General features: G+C 42.3%; 1 protein-coding gene across 1 annotated transcript in view; it reads left to right on the plus strand.

Moving 5' to 3' along the window:
- The window catches only part of LOC141055825 (uncharacterized), a 210,816-nt gene that overhangs the window by 121,281 nt on the left and 72,250 nt on the right, over nt 1-17,285 (plus strand). The window contains exon 7 of the mRNA XM_073552543.1: nt 3,323-5,230. Within this exon, the coding sequence (XP_073408644.1) occupies nt 3,323-5,230 (1,908 nt within the window). The remainder of the gene's footprint in view (nt 1-3,322; nt 5,231-17,285) is intronic.

The raw sequence follows: 17,285 nt of genomic DNA on the forward strand, positions 1-17,285 counted from the left end.
GTGTCATCAGCATAGAGATGATACTGGAAGCCATGAGATTCTATAAGCTGTCCCAGGCCAAAGGTGTAAATGGAGAAGAGCAGGGGTCCTAGGACTGAACCTTGTGGGACTCCGACAGATAGGGGGTGAGGTGAGGAGGTGGTGTGTGAGTGGGAGACGCTAAATGTCCGGTCTGTTAGGTATGATGAGATCCAGGACAAGGCCAAGTCTGTGATGCCAAGGCATGAGAGGGTCTGTAATAGCAGGGAATGGTCCACTGTGTCAAAGGCAGCCGACAGGTCCAGGAGGAGGAGGACAGAGTAGTGTCGCTTGCTCTTGGCGGTTAAGAGGTCATTGGTGACCTTAGTAAGGGCAGTTTCGGTGGAGTGGTGTGACCGGAAGCCAGATTGTAAGCGGTCGAAGAGGGAGCAAGAAGAGAGATGGGAGGACAGTTCAAGGTAGACGTGTTGTTCCAGTAGCTTGGAGGCATAGGGGAGAAGTGATATAGGGCGATAGCTAGATACAGAGGATGGGTCAAGAGAGGGCTTTTTGAGGATAGGTGTGATTGAGGCATGTTTAACGCTTGAGGGGAAAACACCAGTTGTTAGTGATAGGTTGAAGAGATGGGTTATTAGTACAATTCTCAGGTATTTACTCCAGCAGGGTTATGGAAAAATATTGAATGTTTTATTATGCTTCAAATATAAGTGCCGGGATAAACTCTGTTTAAAAAACAAAACAAAAAAAAATAAAAAATACATTTTTAGTATTGTGTCTGTGGCCATTCATACGGGATCGTAAGGACTGAGTGGTCTGACCCACATATTGCAGGCCACAGGCACAGGTGATAACATATCACAAAGTCACTATCACACGTTAATTTTTGCGTGATTGCTAAGGTTTCACCCGTACAATACGACGTAATGTACTTAGTCATATGACTGATAATTTTACAGGTGCAACATTTTCGGAAATCACATCGATAGATACCCCAGTTTGAAAGCATCCGTTTTATTTATCCTATTTTTTCTTTTTTCTTTATACATTCCCATTCCTCATCTTTGGTCATTCTGACATTGCTATGGGCAATTATACCCTTCACCGTTTGGCCCCTACGAAAGGTAATATTGTCTTTATCTGGTGGTCTTTCAAAAATGTATCCTTTTTCAACAAGTACCAATATTTATTTAAAATGTTTCTTATCTCCGTACTACTACGATTAAAAGCGGTAATAAAATTGTAGTGCAAATCATTTTCAATAAATATTGGTACTTTCAATATTTCTGTGACCCCCCCTGGAGCAAATACCTGAGAATTGTACTAATAGGATACAAAAGCTAAACCAGAAAGAATTGCATATGAGCTTTATACATGTATGAATGAGATATCGAAAAATTCCATGTACAATAGATAAACTGACACCCTGGAGAACAGCGATCATGGGAAAGTAACATATGAAGTCCCAAGATAAAAAGACACTCTTCCTTAAGAAAGGAGCATTGAAAATTCAAATAGGAACTACACCTGGAGATGCAAAAATACAATGAAAACAAGATCTGCAAAGATACATAAAATATGGTTAAAAAATATAACAGAAAATAAAATAAAGCAAAGGATGCCAATTAAAAAGCATGGAACAAGTGATCAAAGGAACGGGGCAAAACTCAAGGTTTCATTCAAGCCATGGGGTTGTAAAGTACTGAGCCTCCAAATCTAACGGGATTCCCTCTGCGCCAAAAGGCGACCTAGGTTTCCCCCCTCAAAGATTAGAAACCAACCTTTCTATACCTCTAATTTGAAAGCCAGAAGGGTCACAGGAATGGTAGAGCTTAAAGTGGCGAGGGATTGTTTTCAGCGACCCAACGTCAACTTCTTTGGCAGCCGCCAAAATATCTCGGACGTGCTCTCGTACCCGAACTTTGAGAGCACGTGTTGTAAGGCCCACATAAATTTTATTACATGGGCACGTACCATGGTAAACAACCATAGTAATTGAACATATAATTCGCTGAGTGATCAAAAAATCTTTACCATCCGAAGAGGAAAAGTGACTGGCTTGAAGAATGTTGTGACATGCAACACATTTCCCACAAGGTCTGCAACCCCATGCAGAAGCACGGGGAGCATACACCGTGGGAAAAATAGGGGGCGGAATAGCTGGTGTAAGGTAGCTCCTTACTAAATGGTCTCCCAAATTTTGTGACCTTCTAGCTGTGATCAGAGGTTGAGGTGGTAAGTATTGCCTCACACTAGATTCTGTGAGCAGGATCGGCCAATGCTTAGCTACTAAATCATACATCTCCCTCCAGCGCGAATAATGCTGCGTCACCAGCCTCACCTGATTGCTGGCCTTGGGTTTAGTGGAAGAGTATAGAAGTTGTCTGTCAGCATTCTTAGCCCTATTATAACTTTTTTTTATAGCTCTCTTGCTATTGCCTTGGTCCAAAAAACGATTTTTAATTTCTTCAGCATGAACCTCAAAAGCTTCTTTAGAAGAACAAATCCTCTTGATGTGAAGAATCTGACCCATAGAGACAGAATTAATCACATGGGGCGGGTGTGAAGGTGAAAATAAAGTTTGGTTGGCCAGACTACGACGTTGTCCCCCTTGTCAACTGGCTTAAAAATCACATCTTTAAGCTGTTTAAGTCTTTTCAGACCAAGTTGTTCAGCACGGGACAGATTATTATGACAAATAGACGTAGAAATCTTTTCAAAGTCATTAGAAACAAGTTTAACAAAAATGTCAACATTTGGGCACAGTGACAAGGGGGGAAATTTCCTGGATCTGGGATGTAAAGAGTTAGGCACCTTACCAAAACATGGAATAACATGTTCATGTGCCAGTTCTTCTAGGGTTTGTAGGGCTAATTGTTCTTCAAGTAGTGGAAAAGCTTGTTGAATTTCCTCATCATGATGCCATTTCTTAAAGAGTAGAGAGCGTGCGAACATATGTAGATCTTTTAGAGCCAGAAAGGGATCAAACCGCATGCTAGGTGAGTTTGTGAGAAACCTTGGTAAGAAGAGAAATTTCATCAGAATTGAAGGAATGCTCAGAAAGGTTAAATCCCTCTTCTGGTTATGAGCAAGGCCACATTTATTGTAGGTAGTTTTCTGTTCCCACTTTCGTTTGCCAGTAGTGCCAAAAATGGGTTTATGGAAGCCATGTTGCTTTCCAAGAGCATTTAAGAAACTAATCTTGTGGAAACCTCTGTTTTTTCCAATGATAGATGATGGACCTGAGTGGAGATCTGCCATTTTTACTGAAATTTTAAGTAAAATGTTAAAAGATATAAATTTCAAGGATATTTTATTAAAAAATAATCGGTTTTATTCTTTGCAGATGATGGTGACAGGAGATCAGAGGGGCAACTGACATCTTCAATTTTTAAATCAGATGATCTTGAGATACCACAGGATAGGACTGAAGTGACTGCTATTTCCCCAGATATGCTATCATTCCTTCACAGCAAAGATCAATCTTCTAATCTTTTGAAACAGATCCTAACTTCTAATTTATTACCAACTACTAACAAGAAAAAATGTCATAAAAGAGGTCCTAAAAACCGGACTGCTGCAAAAGAAATGAAGCCATTATCAAATTCAGAATATGAAAAAAGTTTTCCTCTCGAAACGTCTTTAGTTAAAAAATTTTGTTTAAAAATTCACACAGGGGAGAATAGATTTTGTTGTTACAAGTGTGGGAAATATTTTAAACAGAAATCAAATCTTGTTAGGCATGAGAAAATTCATACTGGGGAGAAGCCACATTCGTGTTCAGAATGTGGGAAATGTTTTGTACAGAAATCATCTCTTGTTACACACCAGAAAAGTCATAAAGGGGAGAAGCCATATCCATGTTCAGAATGTGGGAAGTGTTTTGCACATAAATCATCTCTTGTTAGACATCAAAGCATTCACACAGGAGAGAAGCCATATTCATGTCCCGAATGTGGGAAATGTTTTGTACATAAATCACTTCTTGTTGTGCATCAGAGATATCACACAGGGGAGAAGCCATATTCATGTTCAGAATGTGGGAAATGTTTTTCATGTAAATCACATCTTGTTACACATCAAAGAATTCATAAAAGGGATAAGGCATTTTCATGTTCAGAATGTGGGAAAAATTTTAACTGTAAATCGATTCTTGTTAGTCACCAGAGAATACACACAGGGGTGAAGCCTTTTTTATGTTCAGAATGTGGAAAATGTTTTGTACATAAATCATCTCTTGTTAAACACCAGAGAAGTCACAAAGGGGAAAAGTCATATTTATGTTCTGAATGTGGGAAATGTTTTACACATGAATCATCTCTTGTTAGACATCAAAGCATTCACACAGGGGAGAAGCCATATTCTTGTCCAGAATGTGGGAAATTTTTTGTACATAAATCACTACTTGTTGTACACCAGAGATATCACACAGGGGAGAAGCCATATTCATGTTTAGAATGTGGGAAATGTTTTTCATGTAAATCACATCTTGTCACACATCAAGTAATTCATAAAAGGGATAAGGCATATTCATGTTCAGAATGTGGGAAAAAGTTTAACTGGAAATCGATTCTTGTTAATCACCAGAGAATACATACAGGGGTGAAGCCTTTTTTATGTTCAGAATGTGGAAAATGTTTTGTACATAAATCATCTCTTGTTAAACATCAGAGACGTCACAAAGGGGAGAAGCCATATTCATGTTCAGAATGTGGGAAATGTTTTGCACATAAATCATCTCTTGTTATACATCAAAAAATTCACACAGGAGAGAAGCCATATTCATGTTCCGAGTGTGGGAAATGTTTTGTAAATAATTCACGGCTTGTTTTACACCAGAGATATCACACAGGGAAGAAGCCTTTTTCATGTTTAGAATGTGGAAAATGTTTTGTATTCAAATCAGCTCTTGTTACACATCAGAGAACCCATACAGGGGAGAAGCCATATTCATGTTCAGAGTGTGAAACATGTTTTACACAGAAATCAAGTCTTACTATTCATCAGAGAACTCACACAGGGGAGAAACTATGTTTTTGTTCAGAATGTGGAAAATATTTTAACCGGAAATCAAATTTTGTTAGTCACCAGAGAATTCACTCAGGAAAAAGGCCTTTTTCATGTTCAGAATGTGGGAAATGTTTTACAGATAAAGCAAATCTTAACTCGCATCAGAGAATTCACACAGGGGAGAAGCCATTTTCATGTTCAGAATGTGGGAAATGTTTTGGCCAAAAATGGTACCTTCTTAAGCATCAAAAATCCCACATGGAGAGAAGCCATTATTATACATAGAATGTGAGAAATGATTTACTAGAAAATCGTATTTTGTTGACAATAAAAAAAACCCTCTTCGGTAGAAACTATATATTTTATTGTGAATTTGTTAAAAAAAAATATAAGAGACAGACGTTATAATCGACAAGACAGGAACAAAATCTTGCTAATAAGTATGTTATTGTCCGAAGGCAGCTTCCTATGATAGAGGATAATGCTGAGGCAGTTTCCTTCCCAATCATTGAGCGAACTGTTTTCTCTCTTCCTTTCCCACACTCATCTATGTGATCCGTGCTGAGCAGGAGAGGAAGCTGCTAAACAAAGGCAGTACATTTTGAGTGAGTAGCTAATGGATCTTCCACTCAACTAGCTTTAGGACCTATCTGGTCATGGGATCAATTACATAACCCATTTTTCAGTTCCATCCAGGTTAATGCTGTAACAATGCCACTCACTTGGGTTTGATATGGGGTATCACAGAAACCGTTTCTATATAAAGGCCTGCTGGTTTATTTCAGTCCTCATAAACCACTTCACAGGAAAAATTATATACAGCCTTGGTCTTGCATAAAGTAAGACGTCCATGCAATTCTGCTGGTTAGCTCACCTGGTTTAGAGTCCAGCTTCTTAGTCCTTTAGCAATGGCACTCAGTCCAGGAGATCTGCACACCTCCATACACACTGCCATATTTGAGACAAACCGCTCTCAATTTACAAAGTGAACCACACCCGGGGGTGGAGATATGGTGAGCAGCCTGCGTTCCCAACTCTTCAGCTTCTCATAATCAATGTGTCAAAGCTGATTAACCCTTCTTAGTCCTATATGTACAAAAGCATTACTCCAAGTTTATCTCCCAACAACCAGGTATATGACAGCCACCTTACAATGTATAAACAGTATGTGTGTATGTAAATGTGTATATGTAAAAGAAACAAAACAGGGCGCATCCACTGTGTGAAACCTTTAAAACACAATTGTAATAGTGAGGCAAGGAGAGTCTCACATGATAGGGTTGTGAAACTTCGGTTACAACACCTACAAACGCATGAAACAGCTGCTGCAGTCTGCACAGGGTCCAAGGACTTGTAAGTGAAGATGGCTTTAAGGTGCAATGATACACTGCGCTGCTGTAGGTATAATTCAAGGAAATTTATTGGTGTCTACGCGTTTCCTGAGCTGTCCCAACTCACTTTATCGGGGCCCTGAATACTTATATTCTTACTAACAGAAAATGAAACCTTAAGTGTATTATTCAGTTTCTTCTGAACGTGGACCATTTTTTACCTGAATGTGGTAAAAAAAACAAACTGCTGTTTGTGCTCATGGCAGGGCTCAGAAGGGAAGAAGCACTATATAATATCTGGAGATTTGTCTGGAATACATTGCAGACACCATGTCTTAGGCTGAGTTCACACGTGGCTTTTTTTCGCGTTTCCACGGCTGTTTTAACCGCACGATTTTGCCGCGAAAACGAGAAAAATAAGCATCCCATGCATTCCTATGGGATTCCGCAATGCTGTGCTAATGCTGCGGTTTTTACCGCAGCGGAATCGCTTCGCGGTAAAAACCGCAGCATGCTCATTAATTTGCGGAATCGCGGCGATCCCGCACCCATAGGAATGCATTGTTCCGCTTAATTCCCGCATGTGGCTGTGCACACCATGCGGAAAGTAAGCAGAACATTTGCGGATGGTACCCACGGTCCGGAGGAGAGGAGACTGTCCTCCGGGCTGTGGGTACCATATCCCTGTAAAAAATAGAATTTAAAAATAAAAAATATTGTTATTCTCACCATCCGGCGTCCCGCGCAGCCTTCCCGCCTCTCTCCACGCTCCCGGTCCCAGTAGGCCTTTGCGAAAATGCCCGCGATGGCGTCCGTTCTCGCGGGATCGCGAAGTCTCGCGGTCATTCGCGCGACGTCATCGCGAGACATCGCGATCCCGCGAGAACGGACGTCATCGCGGGCATTTTCGCAAAGGATTACTGGGAACGGATGCGCGGGACGTCGGAGGGTAAGAATAACACTATTTTTTATTTTTTTTACATTTTATCTTTTGCTACTGATGCTGCATAGGTGGCCTCAGTAGTAAAAAGTTGGTCACACTCGTCAAACACTATGTTTGACGAGTGTGACCAACCTGTCAATCAGTTCTCCCAGCGATGCTACAGATCGCTTGGAAAACGCTAGCATTTTGCAAGCTAAATACGCTTGCAAAATGCTAGTTTTTCCGCGGGAAAATCGCGGGAATTTAAAATGCGATTTTCCCGCGGACTGGAATTACGGAATTCTCGCGGTAATTTCCGCGAGAGTTCCGGTACGTGTGCACTTAGCCTTATATGCAGAGCCCCTGGGGTATCAAAACAGCAGAAACCCAATAAGCGACTCCATTTTGGAAAGCAGAGTTAGCAGACCCATCAAGAAGTTCATCTAGGGGTGTGTTAAGCATTCTGAACCCATTGGTGTTTCACAGAACTTTTTAAAATATGGATGTGAAAGTTACTTTTTTTCCGCTAAAATGTTTTAGCACCAAATTTGTAATTTTCACAATGAATAATAGGTTAAAAAAAGACCCCAGAATTTGTTGTGCAATGTCTCATGACCACAATGATACCCATATATGTGATAAAAAAAACCAAAAACTTCTGTTGGAGCACATCGCAGGGCTCGGAAAGGAAAGAGTGCTGTTTAAATTTTAGAGTGTAAATTTGGCATGAATAGATTGTGAATGCCTTGTCACACTTGCAGACCCTCTGGCATGTCAAAACGCTTTCTCTCTTGTAATAAGAGAAAATGAACCCCACAATTTGTTATGCAATTGTTCCCAAATGTGACAGTGCCCCATATGTGGTTGTACAATTCTGTTTGAACACACGGCGGGGCAGAGGCGTATCTAGGCTCTCTGGCACCCGGGGCAAGAATTCGGTTCGGCGCCCCTCCCCCCCGCCCAGGTACATATGCGACTTACACACTTTGCCATGTACCCACGAGCTGCTCTCCCTAATGCTCTCAATGTTCAGTAAAAAACTGAGAGAAGCAGGAAGAGAAGCTAGTTGTCACATGACCAAGTATGAAAATCGCATATGAGTGAAGTGTCCATGTGATGACTACTGGAACCTGCAGAGCTGAATCCTGACATTGCAGCTTCTGAATTCTCACAACGAATGCACTGCACACTTTTAGGATTCTCCCTTGCCGATGTACAGTCATGTCAGCACAAGTATGCGATTTATATACTTCTGGCCACATTCCGACTAAACGTGCCCGGCTTCGCTCTGTTCATTTTCATTGAGTGAGGCCACACACGTCTAGTCAGCATGTGATCGTATGTATGTAAATTACCGGCACGAGAGAATCCTAACAGTGTGCAGTGAGCACTGTGAGAATTCAGAAGTCTGCAGTCACATAGAATGACTGCAGACTCAGCACAAACCTGGACAACCCCTTTAATGTTCCTAATATAAATAAAACCATGAGAATAAGTCAGTGTCACAAATAACATTTACATCCAAGTACCTTATAGATGACGTCGTCTCTGCTGTCGGTCTCCTTTTCTTCTTCTTGTCCAGACCCCATGATGAGTTTTCTCACCCACATCTCGTCTCTGCAGACTTCCATCTTCTCCGGTCTTCTGCAGCAAATCTCCACACGATGCCCTTAAAGATAGAAGTGTCATTATAATGCTCCTTAATAAAAATATTTGCAATATACTGTCGCCTCACACTATTCCCCTCCCTCCTCATACTGTCTCCTCTAACATCCCCTCTGTTCACCATACTGTCTCATATATTTACCCCCTCACTCTCTATACTGTCTGCTCACACATACCCCCGACTCCCCATACTGTCTCTGCACACATCTCATCACCCTCACTCCCCATACTGTGTCCACTTACATTAACCCGTTCGCTCCCCATACTGTCTGCACCCATCATACTGTGTCTGCACCCATCCCCCATACTGTTTCCTCATACATACTCTTCATTTTGTGTCCTCAAATCTCCCCACACATTAAATCACTCCCATCCCCACTCCAAATCCCCCCACACATTAACTCCCATCCCCACTCATTAACCCCCCATCACCACTCCAAATCCCCCCCACATTAACCCAATCCCCACTCATTAACCACCATCACCACTCCAAATCCCCCCCACACATTAACCCCCATCCCCACTCATTAACCCCCATCACCACTCCAAATCCCCCCACACATTAACCCCCATCCCCACTCATTAACCCCCATCACCACTCCAAATCCCCCCCCACATTAACCCAATCCCCACTCATTAACCCCCATCACCACTCCAAATCCCCCCCACATTAACCCAATCCCCACTCCAAATCCCCCCCCACATTAACCCAATCCCCACTCCAAATCCCCCCACACATTAACCCAATCCCCACTCATTAACCCCCATCACCACTCCAAATCCCCCCACACATTAACCCAATCCCCACTCATTAACCCCCCATCACCACTCCAAATCCCCCCCACATTAACCCAATCCCCACTCATTAACCCCCATCACCACTCCAAATCCCCCCACACATTAACCCCCATCCCCACTCATTAACCCCATCACCACTCCAAATCCCCCCACACATTAACCCCCATCACCACTCCAAATCCCCCCCACATTAACCCAATCCCCACTCATTAACCCCCATCACCACTCCAAATCCCCCCACTCATTAACCCCCATCACCACTCCAAATCCCCCCACACATTAACCCCCATCCCCACTCATTAACCCCATCACCACTCCAAATCCCCCCCTGTTATGAATGAGTCACCGTAGGAGGCAAAAACAGAAATGCTAGCTAAGTCCAGAAAACCAGAGAAGTTGGCAACTATCAGATTGCAGACCCCTGAACCTATCAACACAACTAGTAGTAGCCGTGGGGGGTTCCTATGATGACCTAGACCCCTCGATCACAGCCGGAGAGATACATAGGCCTAAAGAAGGAAAGGGGAAATCTAACTGCCCCAGAGCAGACCCCAAAGCAATAGGCAGCCCCCCACATATAATGACGGTGAAGCAAGATGAAAACACTTACACAGACAGAAAGACAGACTGAGCAAAGACGGGGCCAAAAACTACCTAGATAGGAACGGATAGGAAGGCTGCTGTCTGCAATCTGCCAAAACCCTATCAGAGACAAAAGCCAATAAGCTGATATAAAAATGGCCCTGAAGCAACTAAGCTTCAAAAACTAAATCAGCACTCAGGTACTTTCAGAAGACAGAGCTAACGGAATACTGCACACTCCAGCAGGGAGTGGCAGAATCCAAAAAGCAAGAACAACAAAAACAAATCTTAAATGCAAAAAGGCAAAGCAGAAAACTTAGCTTTAGGAGAGCAGGAATCAGACTGGTGTCCAAGAGTCCACAGAGAAATCACCCGCAGGGCAGAAAGGGCGTAGGCTGCCTTATATCAAGTCAGTGACTCCACTCAGCCAATCGTCTTCATTAGTCCCAGGTGCCTGATAATCAGGCTCACTACCTTCCTTCACTAGAATAGGGAGTTCACCAGACCTCAGTGACGGAGGGGAAAATGAACTCACAACACCCCCCCACATTAACCCCCATCCCCACTCATTAACCCCCATCACCACTCCAAATCCCCCCCACATTAACCCAATCCCCACTCATTAACCCCCATCACCACTCCAAATCCCCCCACACATTAAATCCCCCCCATCCCCACTCCAAATACTCCCACACATTAACCCCATCCCCATTCATTAACCCCCATCACCACTCATTAACGCCCACCCCCACTCATTGATGCCCCCACACATTAACCCCCATCCATTAACCCCCCACACATTAACCCTTATTCCCACTCATTAACCCCCACACATATTAACCCCCATCCCCACTCATTGATGCCCCCACACATTAACCCCCATCCCCATTCATTAACCCCCCCACACATTAACCCTTATTCCCACTCATTAACCCCCATCCCCACTCATTGATGCCCCCACACATTAACCCCCATCCCCATTCATTAACGCCCCCACACATTAACCCCATCCCCTCTACAAATCCCCCCCATCTCCACTCATTAACTCCCCCTCATCTCCCATCTTCGGTGGTTCTTCAGCTCCACAGTGGAGCACACTTACCACCAGGATTCTCTCTGGGCGCCGGGGAGTGACGTCAGCAGCGTGATCACATGACCTGATCACGCTGCTGACGTCGCTCTGACCCGGCGGTCAGAGCTTCAATTGTACTGGCGTCTGTATAGACGCCAAGTACAATTGCTGCCTGGGAGCCGGCGCGGCCTCCTACTCTGCGCCGGCTGTCACAGAGAACCGCCGACTCCCAGGCCAGGGGGGCGGCAGAACGCAGCCGCCAGGGAGGACACTGCGGTCCGCTGCATTAGGCGGCCCGACTGCGCCCCCCTGCTGGCTGCGCCCGGGGCAAATGCCCCGGCTGCCCCCCCCCTAGATACGCCGCTGCGGCAGGGATCGTATGGGAAGGAGCGTTACTCGGCTTTTAGAAAGCGATTCCGTTTGAATAAATTGTAGGCTCCATTAAACAAGTCCCTGAGATGCCAGAGCTGCCGACCCCCCCCCTTATATTTGAAAATGTACTGCGTACAGAATTAATTTAGGGATAATGTATATTTTGATCTCACAGTTTCCTCCGAATTAGATCACAGTGAGTTATGGAAATCTTAACATTTTAGTAGTAAAAATTATTTTTTTGTTAGCTGCAAATTTGTCAGTTACACAATGGTTAATAGGTGAAACTGGCCCCCACAATTTGTTGCACAATGTCTTTTGAATGTGATGATGCTACTGTTAGGTTACACATCAAGAGAACGAAGAAGCGGTATTTGGATTTTGGAGCACAGATTTTCCTGGAATATCTTGCAGGTGATATTTGCAGTGCCCCTAAGTTGCCAGAACAGCAGAAAACCCACAAAAGTGACCCCATTTTAGAAATTGCACATCTTAATTAATTCATCTACTGCTGCAGTGACTGTTTTGGCCCACCGGTGTTTTTACATTGTAACATCCCTGCCCTGTTTTTTTTTTTCAGGAGATTTGCAAGTATGCCAGTTTAGTGCCCATACATTGTGTCCCCATATATTGTAGCACCCCCATACATTGTGCCCAGCTTGTACTTCTGAAGACATGCACCCCGTAAATTGTTAAAGGGAACCTATGACCTTTTTTCAGTGTTTGAACCAATGCCACCACCTTTCTCAGCGCCTGTAATGCATTACTTAAATGTGTCCATCATCCGCTAACTCCCCCTGCATAACACCAAAAATACCTTTTTATTTTCTCCCGCTCTCTTATGTAAATGCCTTTGGTGTGGTCCAATGGGTATCATTTCTCATCGTTTGTGCCGCCTCTTTACCCCCAAAAGCTGTCCTCCGGCTTCGATTGATGTGGATGATGCATCACCAGCGTCATCCACATAGCCGAAAGAGATCTTGCGCCTTAGCATCACTTGCAAGCGGAGGTGCACTTTGCTCTGCTCCACTGCGGACAGAACACAAAATATAACTGCGCATGTGCCCAGGAAACCTCATTCCGATGAACTGGTAAAGGTAAATAGGATACGCAGTGACGCAAATTAATAAATTTTGTGGTTTTCCTGAAGGTGTCAGAGTGACTGAAACACCTTGGCAACTTGGCAATAAACCAACATTCTATATTCCATTGTGACTTCTCCAGTAGCGAAGGATATTTCCATCACCCTTGGCAAATTTCATTCACAATTCTCTGTGTGCTGCAGCAGCTGGAATTTATGCATTTTTAGTGGTTGTCTTACACAACCCTATAAAATGAGCATAATTGCCCATTGTTCCATCTTTAATACTTGGATAAGACCCTATTGTTCTTTTACGTTTTATCTAATTCAGATTTTTTAGACAGAGAATAAAATGATACCATCATGATACCATCACTGCAATACCTGATTTATATTGTTTTTTATGCTTTGATACTTTTACAGACTAAACATATTTTGCAAAAATTAATTTGTTTTTAAATCACCATATTCTGAGAGCTGTAACTTTATTTTTTTTTGCTGAAAGAGCCATTTTAGGGCCTATATTTTGTGACACTATTTGACATTTTCACTTATACCATTTAATTTTACATAGGACGTTTTGATCGCTTTTATTAACTTTTTTGTGTGTCATTAGGATGAAAAACCGACATTTTTGGCATGTTTTTCATTATTATTTTTCTTCGGTGTTCGATGTACCAAATAAATAACGCAATAGTTTTATAGTTCAGATCAGTCCGGACACTTCGATACCAATTATGTGTATTTTTTTTGTTTTAATTAGTTGTGAAACAGCTTTTTATTATTTTTGTGCATTTTTTGTCTTTTTTTACACAGTTTTTCAATTTTTCACTTAGTCCTACTGTGAGACATGGACTGTATATTTTTCATTTTGATTGCTGTTCTGATGCAGTGCAGTATTCTTGTACTGCAGTGCATGAAACCTGTCAGTTTTGCACGGCTTATAGCTGGATCTATCGGGCTATTAGATGACCTCTGGGTGCGATGCTATCAGCACCGGCTATCGTTTGGGGGTGATGGTGGTAGAGCTGGAGCCCTCTCCCCTTTTCAGCCACTTAGATGCCACTGTCATGGTTCCAGAGTGCTACGCTCTTATTCCTCAGCACCATGAAAAGGCATATTAGCAATCGTTAAAGGATTAATGTTTGTGCTATGAAGCTATATGTAAATAGAATACATGATGCTGCAAAGATGCGCTAACAATAAATTGTATAAATTGTGATGCACATTTGTATTCAGCTCCTCTGCGTCAGTATTTATTAAGACCACCTTTTGCAGCAATTACTGCTGCTAATCATTTGGGGTATCTCTACCAGCTTTGCAGATCTAGAGAGGACATTTTTGCCCCTTCTTCTTCTTTGCACCCATGCTATCGCACTGTGAGATCGGATGGAGGCGTCTGTGAACAGCAATTTTCAAGTCTTGTCACAGATTCTCAAAGGGATTTAGGTTCTGGACTGTGACTGGGACGTTCACACACGTGAATGTTTGATCTAAACCATTCGTTGTAGCTCTGTTTAGGGTCGTTGTTTTGGTGGTCGGTGAATCTACGCCCCAGTCTCAAGTCAGATGGCTCACCACAGCCTCTGGGGAATGAAGCTCTTGCTATGCCTCATATAGCATCGCTCCCAAAGACTTCATGACGGGAGTGATATTAGCAGCGCGATCACATGACTCTGTGGCAGTCAGGGCTTCAATTGTACTCGCCTCTGAAAGACGCGAGTGCAACTGATTGCTGGGAGCAGGCGCAATGCACCTTCTGTGTTTCGGCTGTCAGTTTGACAGCTGACTCAGAGAACGGCGCTACACCCAGAACAGGTCACAATGCTGGAACGACCCGTGTGCTAACAGGCAGCTCTTAGTGCCACCTCTAGCACGCTTGCCATAAGTTTACAATCTCTAGCTTAAGCCATTAAGCCATCTTTTTGTAGAGCAACAAAGATCCTCAAAAAGTTCTTTGCCATGAGGTGCCATGTTGAACTTCCAGTGATGAATATGAGAGAGTGTGAAAGCGATAACACCAAATTTATCACACCTGCTCCCCGTTCGCATCGGAGACCTTGTAACACTAATAAGCCACATAGTACCGGGGAGGGAAAATGACTTATTGGGCACAAACTGGCTATTTTCTCTTAGGATTGTACTCACCTTTGTTGCCAGCGATTTTAGACATTAATGGTTGTGTTGAGTTATTTAGAGGGCAAACCAAATTTACACTGCTATACAAGCTGTACACTGATTACATAGTGTCAGAGTGTCAGGTCTTCAGTGATGTTCCATGTAAAGATATAATAAAATGATTACAAAACTGTGAGGGGTGTTCTGGCTTTTGTGAGATACTGAACACCAAAGAGGATGGAAAGAAAACCACCACAAATTGAGTATAATCCGTAATAAAATATATGTTTATTAAATCATTTAAAAAGTAATTTAATTAAAAAAGTCCACTAAATTCCAACATACAGGGGCCAAGGTTACATGGAATATTCAAAAAAAAAAATTTAAAAGACAATTGAACCACATTTTTTTGAACTACAAAAAATTTAATTGAGTGAAAAATCAATAATTTTCATGATAAGCATAATAATTAATCATAATATAGCAAAATCACAAAACAAATTTTTTTGTTGGAATTTAGTGGACTTTTTTAAATTGTATTACTTTTTAAATGATTTAATAAACATATATTTTATTACAGATTATACTCAATTTGTGGTGGTTTTCTTCCATCCTCTTTGGTGTTCTATATGTATTTTGAGTTTGTATGTCCCCCATTTAAGTTGGACATATTAGTGGTAAAAGTTTTGTGAGATACTGTATAACCAAAGATTAATAAATATAGGCTTTTAATAATAAGCTTTCTGTTTGGATCCATATTTCTTTATTGTTTTGATGTTAAGATGTTGCCTTAGAACATATAGAGTTTAGGGAGAGCTGATAGGCATTTTGTATAGAACTAGTGAAATTAAAAATAATGCTATGAATGCCAGATTTGTTAAGGGTTAACATGTCCCCTTGTGGAAAGTGACATGCTTGACAAGTCAGGGTTAGGAGACTTCTATGTCATGCAATGTTCATCTGGGAAATTAAATATGCAAATTGTCTCTTCAGAGAGGAAGAGGTCTTCAACTCTAGCAGCAAATATTGAAAGGAGCAATCAAAGTCAATATTGACCTTTTAATGAGCCTTGACACAAGAGTTAAGATAAAAACCAAATCTGAATCTCAATTTGCAGACATGTGTTTCGGGGTATTACCCCTCCTCAGTGTAAAGCAACAGATCTAACTTGGCTGTATGACATGCCTCTGACTGTGGATTTTTTAAGACATGTTCATGTTTTTATCCTTTTGTACGCAATATTTGTATTACTATACACCACTGAGCCAGGCTAGGAAGTCTGCTATCCCTGTTGTGAGCTCATCTGTTCATTCACCTTTTGTGTCCGAGGATCTCCCTCCTCTGGTGAAGGAAGGTGGGGAGGCTGATTTGGATGAAAGAAACCAAACACCTGACCAGGTGGATTGTGACTGGGTAACGGGAACTTCAGACTGGATATAAGGCAGCCGACGCCCTTCTGAGTGGCTGGTGATTTCTTTGCTGGATTCTTGGAGACCAGTCTGATTCCTGCTTCCCAAAGATAATTTTTTGCTCTGCTATTGAACTTATTAGTTTTGGTTTTGCTTACCTTGTTTTGGAGTTCAGCCATCCCCGGCTGGGGGTGTGCTGGATTCTTATTCCTTGATCAGTGTTCTCTTTTGCTCTGCTTTCAGAATATTCTGAGTGCTGATATACAGTGGGGAAAAAAAGTATTTAGTCAGTCAGCAACAGTGCAAGTTCCACCACTTAAAAAGATGAGAGGCGTCTGTAATTTACATCATAGGTAGACCTCAACTATGGGAGACAAACTGAGAAAAAAAAATCCAGAAAGTCACATTGTCTGTTTTTTTTTCATTTTATTTGCATATTATGGTGGAAAATAAGTATTTGGTCAGAAACAAGCAATCAAGATTTCTGGCTCTCACAGACCTGTAACTTCTTCTTTAAGAGTCTCCTCTTTCATCCACTCATTACCTGTAGTAATGGCACCTGTTTAAACTTGTTATCAGTATAAAAAGACACCTGTGCACACCCTCAAACAGTCTGACTCCAAACTCCACTATGGTGAAGACCAAAGAGCTGTCAAAGGACACCAGAAACAAAATTGTAGCCCTGCACCAGGCTGGGAAGACTGAATCTGCAATAGCCAACCAGCTTGGAGTGAAGAAATCAACTGTGGGAGCAATAATTAGAAAATGGAAGACATACAAGACCACTGATAATCTCCCTCGATCTGGTGCTCCACTCAAAATCCCACCCCGTGGGGTCAGAATGATCACAAGAACGGTGAGCAAAAATCCCAGAACCACGCGGGGGGACCTAGTGAATGAACTGCAGAGAGCTGGGACCAATGTAACAAGGCCTACCATAAGTAACACA

This window comes from Dendrobates tinctorius, unplaced genomic scaffold (genome assembly GCF_039654945.1).
Source record: "Dendrobates tinctorius isolate UK_male_01 unplaced genomic scaffold, ASM3965494v1 ptg000192l, whole genome shotgun sequence".
Lineage (NCBI taxonomy): Eukaryota > Metazoa > Chordata > Amphibia > Anura > Dendrobatidae > Dendrobates > Dendrobates tinctorius.